This window comes from Haliaeetus albicilla, chromosome 13 (assembly GCF_947461875.1).
Source record: "Haliaeetus albicilla chromosome 13, bHalAlb1.1, whole genome shotgun sequence".
Taxonomy (NCBI): Eukaryota; Metazoa; Chordata; class Aves; order Accipitriformes; family Accipitridae; genus Haliaeetus; species Haliaeetus albicilla.
The window spans coordinates 40,505,688-40,525,297 of record NC_091495.1 but is presented as its reverse complement, the minus strand read 5'-3'; the positions used below and the strand labels follow the sequence as shown (position 1 = coordinate 40,525,297).

The window sequence follows — 19,610 nt, the reverse complement described above, 5'->3', positions numbered from 1 at the left end:
AGGTCCAGCACAACTCCATACACTGAAATCTTTGCAAGGATATATGCATCCTTCTGTGATCTAAACTATATACTTTAACTATAACAACTGAAACAGCCGTAGGACTCGCTATTCTTCCCTTTCATTACATACACCAGAATAAGCACTTACAGTATTTTCATTCGTCTTTAGATAACAAACTGCAAGTTAAACAAACTGTACCAATGGAAAAAAAAAAAAGTCTCTCTAAACAAACTCCACAATCTTATTGGAAAAGCATTAGGAAATAGTTTAAAATACAAAATGCTAGTTTCCATACTCTCAATTTTCTGGCAGCAGCTCAAAAAGTTAAGTCATGTTTACTTTCCTTAATGGAAAACCACCACTGGCTCTCCCCCTAATGTCAAGATTAATCATGCTTTAAGTACTGCAAGCAAAAGTTTGGCTGAGTCAGCTGTGCTTAGCCAAGCTGACATACAGTGCAGGACACAAAGAGTGATTTAATGAAACAGAAATTAATTTAGCTTTTTCTTTTTTATGTCGATGCTGTATGCAGCACGAGATTTTTCCAGGAGTATCTCAAGGTTTTAGTTTTGTTTTTAAAGTGATGACTGAACTATACAGCATAGTTCAAGAGTCCTAGCATTTTATTTGGTTTTCAAGACCCAAAACACAAAGGAGTCTTCATATATAACTAAGTACAAGGCAAAGATCCTACAAAAACTTGCACAGAATCAGGATTTCATTTTTAGATAGAACTTTTACATGTATGCACACACACACAAAAATGTATAAATAACGCTTTTATATAGAACTTTTTCATAAAACAATGAATTCAAAGTAAATTCTAATCTTTTCATATGTATACAGTCAAGTTTGAAAACAGAGTGTAAGTAGGACTCAACATCCCGTCAGCCTCAGGTGAATAGCTAACTGAGCTAAATCTCCAGGTGCGTTGCAGTTAAGGTAGAAGGTAACCTTCCCAGAATGTAACATCAAACACACTTCTCGGTGCTGATTACAGAGGAAAGCAAGACACTACGCAACTCACTTGTCTAGCTACATTGCACTTAGTTGAACAGATACGCAACATCACTATGCTGCTCTAAATTAAGTGTGTAAATAAATCCCTTCTCTTCATTCTTCACTGGAACACTCACGTACTAGAACAAAAAGAAACTTGAAGACAGTCCTCAAACTCCATCGAAATACGATTTATACCACAACAATCTTAGTGCAAAGATACTGATGCCTTATGCAGTATCATCTTGGTTTTCTTTTGCAAAAGACTGCATTACAACTAAAATAGTTTTGAAGCACACAATTAAATTTTTTTCCTGTGGCACCAACTATCTAAATGTGTTTACTTCGGTTGGCTGCAGAGAAACAATCTGCTGAAAAATCCCACAACCCTGATCTCCAAAGCAGTTTCAAAGTAGTAGTAATTCAAAATTTAAAGCCCAAGTTTCATTTTAAGACCCAGACATCTAGACCTTCTGAAAGTAGGATTTCTAATTTTATGTATCTTATTCCTCAGGGAAAAAAAAATAAAAAATCCTATTTTCAAAAACTTCTGGATTTTTACATTAAAAACATGGAAAAGAATCATTAGGTAAATAAAGTGGGCAATAACAGTATCAGAACAATGATGTTTCACACTTAGAATGAACAACTCTTCACATGACACTCCTAGAAATAACCAGTGCTCTTGAACCAAGAATATGGAGGCAGATTAACATCTAGGGTTTATGTCCCTTGTTCTTTAATCTGCAAATTTAACAGAATTAGGAAACAGAAGAGAAATACAAGGAGTACAATAGGGTTGACCAATTATACAAAATCTCATCAATTCTACTTTACATTTCATATGCCACTACATTATTTTGCTTTACAAGTTTTCCTTGACAAGGTGCTGGAGAACTTGGCACAGGTATACATTGCTGACAATGGAAATGTTTTTATTAAGTGCTTCAGGAAAAGAAGCAGATGATCCCAAGTCACTAAAAAAAACCCCACCAAAACAACCAAAAAAAACAACCAAAAAAAAACCCCAAAACCCACCCACACAATCTTTCGAAATATTCCAGTCTATAAACAGCAGCTTCAATGTTCATATAACCCGGGACAGAATAGTTTCATAAAACATTATACAAAGCAGTCCTGTAAAAATAAAGAAACTAAAAGAAAGAAAAAGAGAAGAAAGGCGCAGCATGAAGTCATTTCAGACAACCAGTTTTGTGAGAGCTTTAATGGCACAAAATGTTTATAAGCTACAACTTATACAGGTACTGTAAACTGTATATAATGTTACAAAGTGCTAACTAATTTATGAAGAATGCATAATCACTTTGGCTCAGTTAACTCCAATATTTCAACAAATGTCAATTAAAAAATTTGAATTTCTAACAATCTTCAGCTTTCACTTTTTAAAACAGTAAGTAAATATGCATTTGCTGCAGTCAAGTTAGCCTGCTGCATTTTTAATGTGCGAGTTTATGCATTTTTCTTCTTGATCCTATTTACAAATATTCTAGGCCAGTTTTTGCTGAATGTAAGAAAAATGAAGCCTGCATTTTTTTTTTCCAAAACTGTAAACAGGTATAAAGCTTTTTAAACAACATTTATCTTAACAAAACTTCAACTATCAATAGTTGAAACCCCTTTTCAAATTATACAACAATCTGTTTCTGTTCATGGTAAAACTAGAAGTTGTAGACTGTCATCCAAAGCTTATAGTAGGGTATCAATAAATACTGCATTATATCCTAGCAAGTGTTACAGTGATCACGTATCCATTCCTCACCTATAGTTTTCACAATTTTTACTTCACGGCTCCTTCAAATATTATAAGCTGTGATGATACTCTAGCCACAAGCTTGCAATATTATTTATCAGATATTCTGAAGAAGAATTACCTTTTAATTTAGAAAGGGATAATTTTTTTTTTAAAAGTACTCCCTACTTAGTAAAAATCTATTTTTCCACTATTCCAATTTCCATACAAAACAAAGTGCTGCAATTAGAACTGGAAGTGTTTCAGCCTTTCTCCCGTTCCCTCAGTTTTTAGGACTGTAAAATGATGTACTTGATACTATCTAAAACACCCTTCACCACTTCCCCCTTCCCTCCCCCACCTTTGGGTGAAACCCAACATCCACACTTGAAACAAATATGCAGTTGTAGGCAACTCAAGTGCCACTAGTATTCACAACTAAAAGGAAAAAAGCAGATGTCTTCAAGAGAATTTTTTGTTAGATTGCCCTTTCACCCTGAAAGCATTCTCTAACAGCATTCAGAAGTAGAGAATAGAAATAAATACAGTTTAGCAGTGGATTTATACTTAACTTTTTTACTTCCTGGGAGCTAAGTTCTTTAAAACCAAATCTCAGTTGGGATTTAGCTTCTATGCATCAACTGTTTCAAGCCATCACTGCTATATCAAATAATCAGCTTTATAAAGGCTGATGCAAGCAAACAATTATAGGTAGCTGTTCTCTCCAAACTGGCTGACTGTATTTTCTTATCATTTTCTACAAGTCCGCCTACTGAAGTTTTTATTTAAATGAGATTTGTGCTAGTCTTAAAATTAGCATTGGTTCCCTAAATACTTAGTATTAAAGTCTATATCATATTTTTTTTATATATTCATATATATATAAAAAAAGAGTATTCTATCCTTCAGAGTCATGCTACATGTTCTGAAATCCAATAAAATCTATTTAAGGACATGACTGTCCCAATGCTTTGTAACAATTTGGTACTAAAGCTTCACATTTTGAAAAGAAGTGTCACTGAAGGAGGACAAGGCTTAATGTTCCCTAAGATAAAAGTTCAACAACATTAGTGAGAAGTCTATCTAACATGAGACATCACAAGTGACTTTCAGATTCCATGTATCCCCGAAGGAGATTGTACAGTAAACAATGAGAGACAGGAATATTGAAAACTCATTTGCAGAAGACATTTCAGAGCTTTACAATTTCTGAATCTTTACACACCTGCAAGATTGTCCCCCTTAAAGATAAGTCAAACGCTTTACTTTCTGAAACTGCCATATCATCATAACTGTAAATGGTTCCACAACAAACAGAATCATATCCTTTTATACAGAGTCTAACTACACCTACAGCTGTTGGGTTTTTCCTTAATTTAGAACTACTTTTAAAAGGGAAATTTCACATTTTAACTTTTTCCCTTAGGAAAACAGGTAAGGAAAAGAAAAGCTTCTTCACATGCAAACAATGCAATTTTTCTAATATTTTCTAGGCATCAGACAGGTTTTCCTACAAAGAATAAGGAGCTGACTTCATAGAAAAGACAAGATTACAACAATTACCTAAAATTAAAATATGCTGATGGTTTAGTTATCCTACTTCAAAATTTATGCAGTCTTTGCCTCCTGCAAATCAAATCGTGTTAGCCAATACAAGGGGCCAAGTAAATTCCCCCAAAAGCTGATTTAAACTGTTTTTATTGCCAGTGATTTCTTAGTTTATTTCACAACCAGCTTGTTTTTCAATAGAAAAATTCATTTTCACTCCAATCAATAATGTTCTTCCACAGAGACTGTTAATTTTATCACCATAATACAGTCAACATTTATACCATGCACAACTGCTATTTAAGTCAGGTTGCACTAAGGAGGCAACAGCATCACTGATAAAATTAAAATTTGCTGGTGGCATTTTGCATCAAGAGAAGCCCTTGCAACATATAGACAGTTGTAAACTCCGTTCAGCAACTCTGACGTGTCTTGCAGGCCAAGAGGCAGGGGAATGGGAGGAGAGGGAAAGAATGTGGATAGCGAAACACCTCAACAGAGTTCCAACACAATACTGAATTCCAGAGTTAGCAAAAACCTGGATGTGTAAGGAAAGGGTGAAGTCAGGGTCATGCTTAAAATGGTCTCAAGTCAAATGTACTAAATGAGACAGTAACACCTTCACAGGTCACGTGGATTTCCAGGTTTTGCACTCCATCTTTCAATAAGTGCTGGCTGAAGGTGTGGTCAGTCGTTTTCCAATGTAGATGCTGAAATAAAAAGTATAAGGCATATCGTATTTCACGGAAATACTCCCGGTTTTCCAAACAGTCCTCATGCACTCACGTTATTCTACTTTGTCTTTCAAGAAAGTCTGATGAGATTCTTCCAAGGACTTCACTTCTCTTCTATAAAATTACTTAAGGAGTGAGATTTTCAAACGAGCCTAGAAGGACCGACAACATCAATGTTCAATAAAAGTGGGTTTCTTCCAGTCCCAAGCTCATTTGAAAACCACAGTCCAAAAGTTTTTGTGTTATTTGTAGAGTACCCGACACAGGGACTCTTGAACAGTCAAGCAACATTCCCATATTATGATGGTAAAACAAATGCAGGACTGCCTATAAAGGGAGGGGGTGAGCTTTAGAACACTGAGCATTGAGGATCTACACAAATGCTGACGTCTAACAAATAAATCCAGGCAAGATTTAATTCGTCGCAGAAATACACGATTTTGCTATAGCACAAATATGTTACAATATATTCTCATATATTCTATCCTCCTAATGTATTTGACAGCTTACAAGAATTTAGAGAGACGCTTGAACTACTCCCCAGAAACAAATACAAAGCTAAATAAAAACATATTTTGAGTACATGACTTTGCCCTCATCAAAGAAGAACGTAAAATGGATAAACATAACATAAGGACTTAAGCAAGCTGAGAGATTATGTCGGCAATGAAAACATTGCTGAGCAGAGTCGTAGCTGATCTTACAGGACTCATCCAGTATTTCATGTATCTTTAAGTATTCAAAACTTGACTTTCAGTAATATCACAGGACTGCAGCATTAAGACATTGAAAATTACAGAGTATGTGCCATACACGCAGAACTTCAGCATCATTATTTGTACAACGTGTTTTTGTAATGGTTAGTAAAAGTTACAGCAGTTTTCCACCTATTCTTTTCTTACTTGCCCTACATTATAACCTGAAGCATTTAAGTAGAAGGTGTGGATAATCAAATGGCACATTATAATTGCAAAGGTCATTTGCAAATTCATGACAATCCATGCATTTTCAATACAAGAAACTTGGTCTATTCTAGAAATAAAACATATTAGTGGCTGCAAAGTTTTAATTGCTGCGAAGTTTTCCTGCATTTCAAAAAGCGCACCAAGTCTATCTTGAGCAAGGTGCAACAGTATTGTAGTTTTTCAAGATAAAGCTCTTTTCAGCAGCCACCTAACACACAAGTAAAGGGGAAAAGCAAAGCCAGATCCAATAGTTAAAGTGAGAATTAGGTTAATACTTACCCTAGTCCCAAAGCCAAAACATGAGATATGAACAGAGATGGAATGAAAACCTTAAGAAATTCTGCAGAGAAAATGCCACCTTTTTTCATTGCTCCACTTTTTCTCATACTTAAAGACACTGAACGTTTAGGATGTCTGAAATGAAATTCCCTGAAAGAAGAGGGGGAGGGGGGAAAAGATCAACAAGATTTTTTTGTTTCTTTTTTTTCCCCCCCCCCACAAATGCACAGATCTCTGTAGGAACATTTTTTTTTTAATGTACAAAGAGCTAGAGATCAAAGCAACAGATCCCTTACACAGAGTAAGGAATCAAAGAGAATAATAGGAGGTATTGTGGAGAGACCACTTACACAGACAGTATAGAGACAAAGGGAGCAGTAGCTGAAGAGAGAGGTAGGTCCGAGAGAGGGAATTTCAGGATGTGATTTGTTAGCAAGAGCCTCATTTTTGTTCCAAACAGAGATACAGAAGTCTGCTACATTTAGACAGCATCCTCTATTTTAATAAAAATGCTTTGCATTCAAGGATCTCAACGTTTCCCCTTCCGTGGATGAACATTACATATTTTACATAGAAAGAAAAAAAGGTACAGAGAATTTAGGAGACTTGCTCAACACTATTCCATTCAATAAGCCAAAACTAAATCCCATGAATCCCAGCTCCAAGTACCCAGCTCTCCCAATAATTATGTCAAGAAACCTTGTAATCAGCTTGCTGTGGTTTTATATTACTTTCAATAAAAAGGTAATTCTGTTGCTACTAAGATTTTCATACTTCATTTTTTTGACTTTTTGTAGCCTTCCCAAAGAGAAATCTATCTCTTTCTAAGATGATCTTATCTGGAGAGCCAGACTAATTCCATGCAGTTGTGACATGATTCTTCTCTCCTTCATATAAAAGAATATTCATTAAAGAAAAGAGTTTAACTCACTTGGGAGGAATGTTTTCAGGCCTACTTGACCAGTCTGACACCCAGTCAGCACTTTTCTTCAAAACTTCCAACTCTTTCTCTCCTTCTACTGCTTCTTCTTCAGACTGAAAATACACATGGGACAAGCCTTATACACTCAATTAGCTCCTCCTTATGGTATTAAATTGAGAGCAACAACAACAGTGGCAAAATGATAAGCACCAAATGGTGGCAGCTGATAAACGAGCAAGTGTTCTCAGACTACTGATTATTTAGAAGAGATTTTATTATGCTAATAGGAGGATTGGCAGAAGTCAGTACACCACAAATTTTATTACTACATCTAGGACTTCCACATTATTGCAAGTTGTTTGTTTGTTTTTTTAAAACTAACAAAAAAAGATTATTTTAATCCTAAATGTAAGAAGCCAGCATTATGCAAAAAATATTAAACAAAGTTTTTACAAATGGCAAAAACTTTAAGTTGATGACTTTCCATTTACAGCATACAGAATGTGGCTAACGCACAGAAAGACAGCCAAATAAAAAGGTTTCAAAAACAGTATTTTGACTTTTTTAGAGGTATTGTTAGTCATTTAGAATTTGTATTACTTGCAACTAGCAGCTTCTACTGGGTGCGTCCCAGATGCAGTAGGGAAAGGCAAGCACTCGTGACAATTGTCTTGATCCGGAGATTTGACATTACGTCATTAGATGCAAATGTTACCATATAGGAAAAAAATAATTAGAAAGACTAGAGAACGCCACTGACTCTGGTACAAACTCCTTGTTCATATTAAAACATTTTCCTGAGAGACCCTTAGTAAAATAAGATAAACCACTTAAAACATTAAAGCCGGAACCATACCAAAACCAAAAGTAATCAAATATGACAGTCACAAAAGTCAGATGGCAGACCTAACCAACAACTTCATTCAGATCGTTCTGGCTCTATAGGGCAGAACCACACCAGTCCTACTGTTTGGTCAGGTCTTTGACAAAATTAAATGCAAGGTTTCATTCTTCCAGGAATGCTTTTTATTTATACTGCTGAAGACAGCAAATTCTATTAAATGATCAAACTAAGAGTTCAGCATTAGTCTCCTCTCAGTTTGTATTACGGAGATTACTCACTATCATGTGAGCCGACTATCTATAGAGCAATAAACTGAACATCCTGAAATCTTGTGCAGAAATATAAACATTTCAAAAACAAACAGGTTTGACACACAGAGTGCAAGCAGTGTTAAAACAATAATATGACTGCTACTAAACAGGGCATTTCTCAGCTTTAGAGATGTAGCCTCATTTTTCCCCTCACTCCAAAGCTGTTACTCTCTACAAGTCAAATCTCAATTAACACAGAATGTAAGCCTAAACAAAGTTTACTAACCCTGCCTTGTTGTTAAAAGTAATTGTTCTGGAATGTGTTTTAATTTAATAAAAATTTATTCTGAAAGCAAACCCTTATAAGAAAAGATAATTTAGTTAAACTGACAAAAGCTTGAGTGCACAAAAATTATTTATTATACCTATTTACAGGCAGGTGCTATATAAAGTTCCATTGAAAAAGAATGAGTAAAAACCTGCAAGAACAAAGTACAAGACAAGTAAACAGCCTTACCCAAATGACTAAGGGACACCTCCAAATTTTGAATAAATAAGGTTTATATAATTCACTTGCTTGTACTGCAGCTAACAGCCAAGTTTAGGGTCTCAAAATGGACAAAAAAGAACTTGCTAGCAAGCAGTAGTTTAATGCATTTTTTGGACATGTAAAATACATAACATTTTAGATCTTTTGACATAACAGAGAGCTTGCTCTACCTCTCAAGTACTCCCAGTACTGATCTATATAAATATATGATCTATACACAACATCCACAATTTTAAAATATATTTTTTAAAAGTTGATGTATTTTAAAGGTTAATGAAGAAAATACCTGAGAACTACTGTCTTTACTTGTGTGCATTTCCACATCAAAAGTTATCTGTCCATCTTCTTGAGGTGAAGGGCTAAAGAAAAATTGATTTCATTATGTCATTTTGTCATACTACACTCCGCCACCTAAAGAATCATTAGTGTAAATAGCATCTCAGCTGAATCATTTCCACATGCACTTCTGCACACTATTCCAATGAGGTACAGACTACACTACCCTTCAGATCACAAATATCAGTATTAGAAAGTCTTCCAAAATTCCTCATTTTTTCAATTTTTTTTTCCATTTATAATCCTACCTTTCTTAACAGGGTTGACCGTCCTTCCACCGAAACAAAGAAAGCATTGCCCAAAACTTCCAACTGCTACACAAAAGATGTAGATCACTTCCTTCTTTTAGAAAACACTGCCACTATTGTGAATTATACCTCTTTTTGTATCATTACAAGAGGAAACTTTAGGCACCAAAACACCTTTTAATGCTTGGCAACAACACACATTCTCCTCGTTAGCCTCACTTTGAATATTAAAAATTTGGTCATCTACTTGAGAAATTAATCAAACCTCAACCAAGGAAACGCTAGAGAATTTAAGTCAGGAACAATACAAAATGCTGTATGATGCACCAACGCAGGTGTGTCTCATTAAAATGCTAAGGGCATCTTTTTAACCTGACTTAAGCTTTCATGAAAAAGGTGTATTTATAGAAATACCCCAAAAGAACCCAAAACACCACATTTAAGAGCAACTTACTGTTTAGAACTTTTAGAAAAGAATGCAAAATATCAAAGTACCTCCCCTTTCTTGTACGTTACTTCAACTGTCAAAAGGGGAAAAGAATTACCAAAAAGTTAACAAGTGGAAAATTAAGTTTAAAAAAAAAAAGGAAAAAAGAAAAAAGAAAAAAAAAAAAAGAAATGTGTCTTCATTCACTTAAAACATGGGTAATGACTGAAAAAATCCTACGCTAGTAGAAGAAACTATACAACCATCATCTAGCAAACATTCCTGGTTGGACTGGAAAGTACTAAACTACTGACAACTAGTTTCTTAGCAACACAGATGTAACAAACTTTATTTTGTATAAATGTAACCATTCCACTTGAAATACTGGTATGGATCATTTTCAGTCTACTACATTTGCTAATTAAATCAGGCCTAACTAATTTTAAAGAGCTTTTATATCTGATCAACCACTTATATAAGCCACATAGTAGACATGACAGTTAGACAGCATTCACCCAGCAAAACCAAAGGAGGCACGAGCAGAAGGACAGCTAAAATTATATACAGAAACCTCTCAAGGATTTCCAAAACTGCCCCAAAACTTCATAGGAAAAAGGTATAATGAACATGTAAGAATATCATAATGCTCACATGTGCCTCAAAGGATTATATTGTTAGATAAGAAATATTTTCCCTCCACAGGAAAAAAAAGTAGAATACTGAAAGCAAGGAGTAAAAATTCCAAGAATCTTTTTTTCCTGTTAAGTCCAGTGATACATTTTATTATGCTTGACTAAATATAAAGCACGCATACATAACACTTATTAATGAGCCAGTAAAATTAGATATTTTTTATACCATATGTGATTTAAGAGAATGTGAAATTTAACTGTGGTGTTGATGTGACTTTCCTGCTCCTGGATTCGTTAGCTTTCTGTAGCAATGATGTATTTTTGAAGTCAGATATCTTATTTGATAGCCAGTTATCATGAGCCAGCAACTACTCCAAATACTGGAACATGACAAACTTAAGCCTGAGAAAAAGCTTTACCCCTCCATTAATATCTAGAGGATAAAAACTGCAATAAATTGCATGGGGGACAGCAAATATTTCTTTACCTGTCACAGTGGGAACTACCTCTTGAACTGCTCTGTCCTGATTCATGCTGGGCGTCCAGGAGAATTTTTTCCATGTCTCCATTGTGGATGGAGGATGATGAAGGGACATGTTCCAGACCTCCGTTTTTCCCATTGCCATTATCATTGCTATTTCCATTGCCGTTCATCTGTAACTCCACCCAGGAACCTGTTGGGCCAGCCAGACATCATTTCATTAAAAGCAGTGGAACTAAAAACCATCTTAAGTTTATCAATTACACACAGAAAAAAACATGAATATGGTGAATTCAGATAACATACACTGCTGCTGGGAGAAAGCTCATAAACATGTACTGGAGACAGGAGTGATGTGCTTCTTCCTCTTTCATAAACAAACACACCCCTAAAAAAGTTACATTTTGTTGCTACCTACCTCCTGAGCTAGTCAAATAAAAACATCCTCTTTCTGCTCAACTATTAATACCCCAAGTTTCTCTCTGCAGTTTGAAGTTTCAATTACCTATGTAGCACTCAATGTTGTAAGACATAACGCTATACCAGCTAGTAGAAAGAAAATTAACTCTATCCCAGCCAAAACCAGGACACTCAATTACACTTCCCTGTTCTACTTCTACATTCCTTTTTGAAACAAAACTTTTGGCCCCTAGCCCCCTACTATACAACTCCCCCTCCTGCAATTTCATGTTCTCCTTCTTCCCTCTACTTCCAAAGGCTCCGAATCAAACCCTGATTTTTATACACATCAGTCAGCCAGGCTGACTCCTCAGGCCTCATTCAACTTTGCCCTGGGCCTCTAACAAACATCTCCCACCCAATGCCATCTGCCACCTGTCCTATCCTACCACACCCTTAATGGGTCCTACCGCTATTCAAACCATCAGAAGCTTGAGGTAGGCGTTATGTTTCCTTACACAGGTAAAGTACCATGCTAACATACGTTTCATTGCAGTTAGATTAAAAGATTTCACTGCTAATAAGCCAAAAAAAAAGAACCGAGTAGCATGAGAAATCCAGAGGTCTCACATATAATAAGTTAGTAATTTCAATGCCATCACTTCAGCCTCTTTTTTTTTCCTTAGCCAGGTAAGCCTGTATGGCCTACAAGTTGAGATTTACTGGGTTTTCCCCTTTTTTTTGTAATTGTACCTATGGGATATCCATGTGTGCACTGAGATTCGACAAAAGAGCAAGAGTATATCATAAGGATAAAAGCATCTGCTAAAAAATTCATATATGCTGTAGTTAGGTTGAAGATTCTTGTTTTAAAATGTCTTCATTTGCATTTTATGTGCAGATTAACTAAATGCAAAACAACATTTACCAGTATGTTCGTTAGTGACATTTCAATTGGAAACAAATGGAAACAAACAGGTTTTGAAAATATTCTTAATTCATAAACATACCATTTAATGTCCTGAGGGATAAAGATAGAATTCTACTGCTTTATCTGTTCCAAATATTTAAGTACATACCCTATCGAATTGCAGTTCCAACCTTCTCATTAAGACATATAACAAGAATCACTTGTCCATACAGCCACTTTATTAGCCATGATTATGGAGGGAAAGATCTCCAATTTCTCAAAAGCATGCTGTTTTCAATTTGACATTATTTCCCATTATCAGTCAGATAATGATTTCACACATGTATATTATGTCATCACAACTCCTATGTAATTTAATTTATACCACCTGAGGTTGAGTGCTTTCAGGGGTTTTGTTTCATTGATTTTTATTTTTTTTTTTTTTAAAGTTCTGACGTCTTCACCACTGAGGTAAAAATACTCAAGAAAAGACGAGAAAGCCTAAAGATACACATACAACAGCTGAAACTACTTTTTAAACATTATTTTTACAGGTTCTAAATTTTAATACTGATTTCTTGACTTCTGAAATGCACCTTAGAGTACCTGCACTTATTTTTTATAGCAAAGTTTTGGCTCTGGGAACTGTATCAGTGACACAGGAAGGGATGTTTGTCATAACAAGTCCACCTATTTTCAACTTGATTTTGTGAAGCTGAAACAGAGTTTATCCTTAGTACCGATTATTAACTACGCCATTATACTGATGACCATAGAAGCATCATACTCTTAAAGAGACCTGGTGGTTTACAGTCTGGTGTCCCCAAGCTGTATTCACAAACAAGGAATTCAGGGTGTGCACAGAGCTCTTGTGCACAATCACACGAGGTACACCAACTCTGTACTACACACAGAACTTTTCAGATAATGAAGTGTTAACCGGGAACAAGCAGCCTTTGCTCGGACTAGTCAGTATGAGACACAGAGACCATATTATTTCAGATTTATGATGACTGCTGGTGTTTCAATTTCAAAATAAAAAGGCCACACTAAGAACTACATCAGGAGGGTAGATTTGCCTCATAGCAACACCTCCACAGCAAGAGGCCACACCTGCAGAAAAGCATGTGGCAGCTGCAGTTGGGAGACAGTTAGGCCAGAAAGCCATACATTCCACAGTAGCCATTTCGGAGCAGAGAGCATCTATTGGGAGAATTACAATGCTCAGGATCTGCAGAGACATCTATCATAAAAAAAAAAAAAAAAAAAAAAATCAGCAGGGAGTGACAAACAATGTGAAAAGAACAGAGGGCAAAGGTGCAAGGGGATGTCATCCTCTGACACCAAGCATGGGCAGAGAAAAACCCAGCGGAAAATGATCAGAACTGGTTGCTCTAGTATGCAGCTACTAAACACACCTCCACAGCACTTAAGATTATGCACAAATAAAATCTTTATTAACATTTATCCCAGACTGACAAAACTTGCCGTTTATCTAAAACGCGTTGTGGCCATACTAGGAAGAACACTCAAATTAAACTGTGAGTAAAGAGTCCCAACAAGTCGAGCAGTAGTTTACATGACAAGCAGCACGTTCTCCATCTGACCTCACTTTTAATGAGTCAAAATACATTCAAGGAAGCGTAATCTGACATCAAGCTAAAACATGCTACATACTCCCACTGGCAGTCACAACCGGTTTGGGAGAGGGAGCCCAAGAGCCCTAGTAGTTTCAAAGACTCTGATTAGAGGGACAGAAATCTCTGCTTCTTCAAAAAGATGCACAGGAATACAGTTGAGAGTAAACCGCCCACACAATAAAGGGTGCTTTTTGCCCCAAGCTTCTGTCAAAACTAAGGAAGTTACATTAATCACCCACATGAGAACTCTTAGTTTTACCATATTTCCAACTTGACAATAAAACAAGAAACATGGTAGAATGAAGAGCAGTAGAATTAAGAAATACGGCAAAATTGTCCTCCCTCACAAATCACATGACCACACAATTTGGGGTAAAAAAAAAAAAAACAAAAACAACAACAACAAAAAAACCCAAAACCCAAGCCAAAACTGTTTCTATGAAGGGTATTTTTCTCCAAAATTATCTGAATTTTAGCCATGTTCTAAGGCTAACTATTTCACTATGAATTGATATACACTGACTTTAACTGCATGTTTTTCCGTAACTGGTGGACTGTTTAAACAACAGTAGCTAAATGTGTGTGGGAAGATGCACTTCATCTTGTTTATTCACCCTGTGATTTCACTTGGGTGGGTGGGGTGGACATATCAAGGACAGTATATAGATTATATACATATATACACATTATAAAATACTCCAAACCAGTAGCTCACAAGTCTGAGCCATGGTCAACTTGAATAAGCTAAGAAATATCACTTCTACAATGAAGAACACCATTAACAAAAAAAAAAAAAGCAGCTAAAAAGAGAGAGAAAAAAAAGAAAGCTGTTCAGATTCCCATAGTGGTAATTATTAAGCAGATTTTCCATGACAGAGGTAGATGGGTTCCTGCCTAAGGTGGGATTTCTTCTTTTTTTTCAATATGTAACAGAGCTTTATAATAATTAAAATATAGGAAGCATCTAGAATTCCCAGAGCAAGCAAGCTTTTTTTTTTTTTTTTGGTGAACCCAACAAAGCATAGGTTCAGTTACCAGTTTTATTCCCAGGTCTTCTAACCTTCAATTCAAGTGCTAAGGGATCTTTGAATGAAAGGCCCTAAACAGGCACAAATGACATACAGAACAAAATGAATAAGTGTCTAAGCTCATTAGCCTGAAAAGGTTCACTCAAAAGCTTATATAATGGCAGAAAATGTACCTATAACACCAAAGCATTGTGGAGCGGCTGAACATCTGAAAGCAGCACTAAGCCTACATGGAGCCGATTGGCTGCATTTGTTTTGTTCACGGAGCACAGACTATCAAACATTTCCTCTCATACCTTGTGCTCACCACCTTCAGTAATCACATTGATTTTGCTAAGCCTTTACATGCTGATCCAGCAATAAGATCTACGTGGGCAGATCAAGCACAGACTTACAGTGCACTCATCGCTTGTTGCTCCTATCTTACAGCAGGTTAACGTGTCCCACAGGGTAAATTAACATACTAACAGAAAGCAAAAAGGAAATATTAAAATATAGAAGCATCGAAGATCACAATTTCTAAAGTAAGCTTCGACTTATGCACTAGGCACGTCACAACTTTAAGACAGCTTAAATTGTTATTTAAGTATGCTAACAGCCCTGAATAATTTGCTAAAATACCTATTTAACACAGGTGAACGCTCTTGTAAACTGCCATCATTATCACAAGATGTAGTGCTACCATAACACAATAGCAGTGTTATGAAATGGGCACAGTTTATTCTTCTTTAATACAATTCCCATTGAGTTACGGGGGATCAACCAACCGATATATTTCGTGGTCAGTTTAACTTCATTGTAAACCACGAAGGTAACAGTTAATCATTAATGCAATTTATTCACCTCTTCCACAGCAGTATCCTTAATAATTACAAACAAATGAAAGGATACATTGAAGCAGCTGTTTAAAAGGAGGGAAAAGCATCTGCCAAGTAAGTACGAGAGCCTACATAAAAACCACCGATGTGCCTTACTAGTGTTATCCTAGTAACAAAAGGATGCAGCAGAGCAGCTGACATAGATGCCGGATATAGAGGAAAATAGCTCACGTCAGTGGTATTGACTCAGCCCCTGAATAAACTCATTCCCACAGTCACGCTCCTCCCCCTACCCTGCTGTATCCCCATCTTAGCTGTTAATACCAGCCACACGAATAAACTCAGTTTAACCACGAAACAAACCTGCTCCTGCTCTCCTCGGCTAGCACCCGGCCACGGCGCTCGCTCGTTCCTCCGGCTGTCGCTCGCCGTGGCCGATTCCCCTCAGCCACCAACGCTCCCGTGAGGAGCAGCCCGGCCCCGAAACCCTCCGGCCACGACCCTCCCTCCCACCCCACAGCACCCCGAGCTCTCGCCCCGCTTTTGCCGCGCACCCCCCACCGCCGTTCCGCGCAGCCCCCTCCGTTCTCCCAGCCCCGCCTCCGACGGCTCCCACAGCCCCCACCACCCCAAGCCCTGCGGACACCCCGCCAGCCCCTTTCCCAACCCCGCTCCCCCTCAGGCAACCCCGGCCGAAGCGCTGTCCGTCGTGTGTGTGTGTGTGTGTCCCCTCCACCCCGCGCCCCCTCAGGCCTCACCGCCCGCCTCTCCCTCACAGCCGCCCCCCCCCGGTGGACACCACCGAACCAATTACACCCCTTCCGCCGCCGATTGGCCCCCGGCGGCTCGCGCGGCCCCGTCCTCCGCCAATCGCGGCTGAGAAAAAGGGAGATGGGGGGGAAGGGGGTCGCGGCCCCCGGGGCAGCCCTCACAGACAGCCCCCCCGCCCCCCCCGCGCGGTGCCCGTCGTCCCCCGCCCCGTTCGCGTTCGTTTCCACACGCTAACGGCGGCCGCACTCACTGTTGAGGCCCGGTTCGGTATGCGTCCCCTCAGCCGGCGGGTTGTTGTTGTTGTTGTGCTGCTGCTGCGGCGGTTCCTGAGGGCTGGACATGGCGGCGCAGGAGCGGCGACTGAGGAGCCGCTGAGGCTGGGACAACAACAACAAACCTGGACTCCGCTCCGGGCCCGGCCACCCCGCCTCCTCACCACTGCGCAGGCGCGGGTCGCGCCGCTCCCGCCCTCAGCCGCCGCGCAGGCGCCGGCGGCCCCGGGGCGCGTGCCGCGCACCATGGCCCTCGCTCACCGTGCTTGCGCACGTCCCGCCGCCGGCGCGCGTGCGCAAAGGGCGGGCGGTCTGTGAGGGGAAAAGGCGCGGGAGGGCGGCGAAGGGGGAGAGCTCACCTCAGCGGGAAAGGCGGGCTGGAGGGGCCCGGCTCTCGGGAAGCCCGCGGACGGCGCCCTCCTCGCAGGAGAGACGGCTGATCGCGTTCCCTCACCTTGGCTGGAGGCTGAGCCCCCAAGGCCTTGCAGCCCTTTTCCAGGCGGTGGAGCCTGTTCTGTTTCTAGAGAGGACCTGTCAGACCCCTGTCACGGTTATCGCGGTACCCATCGGGGCTCCAGCTCAGACGTGTTTCCACATGAGAGATTGCAGCAAAACCTCCTCCCTTAGCAGAGCGGGTGTGAGGTAACCTGTCAAACCTGCATGGCGCAATGGTACGAGTCTATGAACGCTTCTTTCCCCTCTCATCAGTCTTCCCTTTGCCTCAGATAAGTTGTAAGTTAACTACTAGGTCCATCAAATATAGTTAAGGCACTGTGGAAGAACTAATGGTTTTTAAGATTAATACCCACCTGAAATGACAGCGTTTAGTAGACAAGCCAATCTCACGCATGGGAGTTCTTTTAATTCTCGGCACACAGTTAAGATGGAGAAGATGGCATCTCTGTAACAAAATTGGACTCGTTCTTCACTGGGATGCAAAATCATAGCTACAAAAAGTGAAATTTGTAGTGTGCACCAGTTTCCTTTCAGCATGAAAATGAAGAGGCAACCTCAGGCTATTTATGCACATACTGCTGTACTGAGAATGGGAGTAACACTGAATTTCCATGAAATAGATTTTCAAATGCAGTGAGATACAGCTGCAAACATCTACCTTACCCTGCTGAGGTTTCTTCAGTCATAATGTGAGTAGCTTCTGTGCCAATAATCTAAGTCACTTTCATGTAATGGTCATATATAGAAAATAAGGTTCTAAATTATTCATTTCAAGGTAAGAGTCAATTTTATCTTGAAAATCGGGCGAGTCAATTCCTCAAGGCAGAATGACTTTTCATAGATACCTGGTATGGCAGTTAGCAGAACCTTTACTGGGATTCTTCTGTTTCTAATGTCCTCTTTCACTCGCATTCTCTAACAAAAAGAACCAGCAAAACTAACTTCCTCACAGATGATTACTTAACTTGCCTTCACAGCTTGAGAAACCACCTTTACTAACTCCACTCCATCTGACATCACTTAAACTTCAAAGTTTACTTTGAGGCCTAGAGTCTTTTTGGTGGAACATCATAACTTAAGTCCCATCTCACACGTACATATAAGCGTTTTGCTTCCCAGCAGCAGTAAAGGAGTCTTTTACATCATAAACCCCTTCCATCAGCAGCCACGAGAATATGAACTGTGGTTTTTTACTTTACTGTACCCATAGTAGGAATTCAGTAACAGTAATACCTTCAGAGACAGAAGTCACACAGATGCATTTCCATCAGTGTTTGTTCTTCCATTACCTCCCCATTACACAGGCAAAGAAATAGCTTTTTTTTCTGTTTGTGTCAGGAGTATTTCAAGCTAGAGAAAAAGCCTGTATGTACAGCTGTCACAATTGTCCCATACTAGAATACTGGTTTCAGAGGTTTTTCATCTTCTATTCATCTATGCTATGTTGACAAGCATCCAAATACTTAAGTGTGGACATCTGAAATCGCCTTTTGTAACGCTGACCTTTCTTACCAAATTGACTGCATACCCTGCATGACTGTACTGAACGTTTAATCTTGTGGAAAAAACAGATGTCTCTGGGATATCACTGGAGGACAGCTAGCTACGTGTAGTAAAAAGAAAGCAGTAATTTAAATAATTTAATAAACCAGCTGCTGACAGGTAGAAAGGCTACAGATACATTCTAGATTGGAATCAGAACAATGAGCTACTTATGATTTTGAATAGAAAACCTGCCTAGGTAATCCTATCGTACTTTGCAACCCCAACAATCACAGGCTAGCATGATGAGTATTTGTCATCTCCATCATTCAGGAAGCATTTGCTCTAATACCTGTGGCATGAATATTTATCAGTAAAGTGGGACTACTAAAATTTCTGAGTCAGAAATAAATTGATCAAGATTATAGAGTGAGTCAACGCAGAGCCAGAAATAGCATTCACAAGTCCTGACTTTCAGCCCTGTGCTCTAACCACTACACAGGTTCCTTAAGGCAGTTGAAAGATGTAATTAATGTTTGTAAAGTAATTTGAATCCTTGGATGGAAAATGCTATGACAATAGGAAGGTTGGAGGAACAGAAAACCACGTTAATAGAAGAGAAACAATAGCCATAAACTCCTGGGAAAGGCCTTTCGTACTCAAGTGCAATAAAAAGGTTTTTCTTCTAGAAAGTTATAAAAGGCCTTTAAGTTGATTGAAATCAAACAAGTAACAAAATTTATCTCACAGAGCTGAGCCAAGCTAATACCACTGTTTTATTCTCATGGTTCCAAGGTGTTCTAAATGTTTGAAGCAATTTAAGTAAAGAATGATCTGAAGTCTTAAACACGCTGCGATTGCTTTT

At 38.7% G+C, this 19,610-nt stretch overlaps 1 protein-coding gene across 2 annotated transcripts; it reads right to left on the bottom strand.

Annotated features, from left to right (window-relative positions):
- Positions 1 to 2,212: 2,212 nt before the first annotated feature.
- BNIP3L (BCL2 interacting protein 3 like) lies at positions 2,213 to 16,988 on the bottom strand. Of its 2 annotated transcripts, none has more exons than XM_069801080.1 (6): positions 16,786 to 16,988; positions 10,976 to 11,162; positions 9,132 to 9,204; positions 7,210 to 7,313; positions 6,279 to 6,428; positions 2,213 to 5,010 (listed from the first exon to the last, which is right to left on the bottom strand). In XM_069801080.1, the coding sequence occupies exons 1-6, from the start codon at positions 16,874 to 16,876 to the stop codon at positions 4,962 to 4,964; spliced, it is 654 nt and encodes a 217-aa protein (XP_069657181.1). In that variant the 5' UTR covers positions 16,877 to 16,988; the 3' UTR covers positions 2,213 to 4,961. The 2 variants fall into 2 exon arrangements, with proteins under 2 accessions (XP_069657181.1, XP_069657182.1); XM_069801081.1 differs by lacking the exon at positions 16,786 to 16,988 and adding an exon at positions 16,128 to 16,272.
- Positions 16,989 to 19,610: the final 2,622 nt, after the last annotated feature.

Coding starts and splice junctions, on each gene's coding strand:
- BNIP3L (XM_069801080.1), bottom strand. CDS start 16,876: ATGTCCAGCCCTCAGGAACCGCCGCAGCAGCAGCACAACAACAACAAC. Junction 6,429..7,209: donor CCTGAAAACATTCCTCCCAA/GTGAGTTAAACT, acceptor CTCTTCTTTCAG/GGAATTTCATTTCAGACATC. Junction 5,011..6,278: donor GTTTTGGCTTTGGGACTAGG/GTAAGTATTAAC, acceptor TTTTTATTTCAG/CATCTACATTGGAAAACGAC.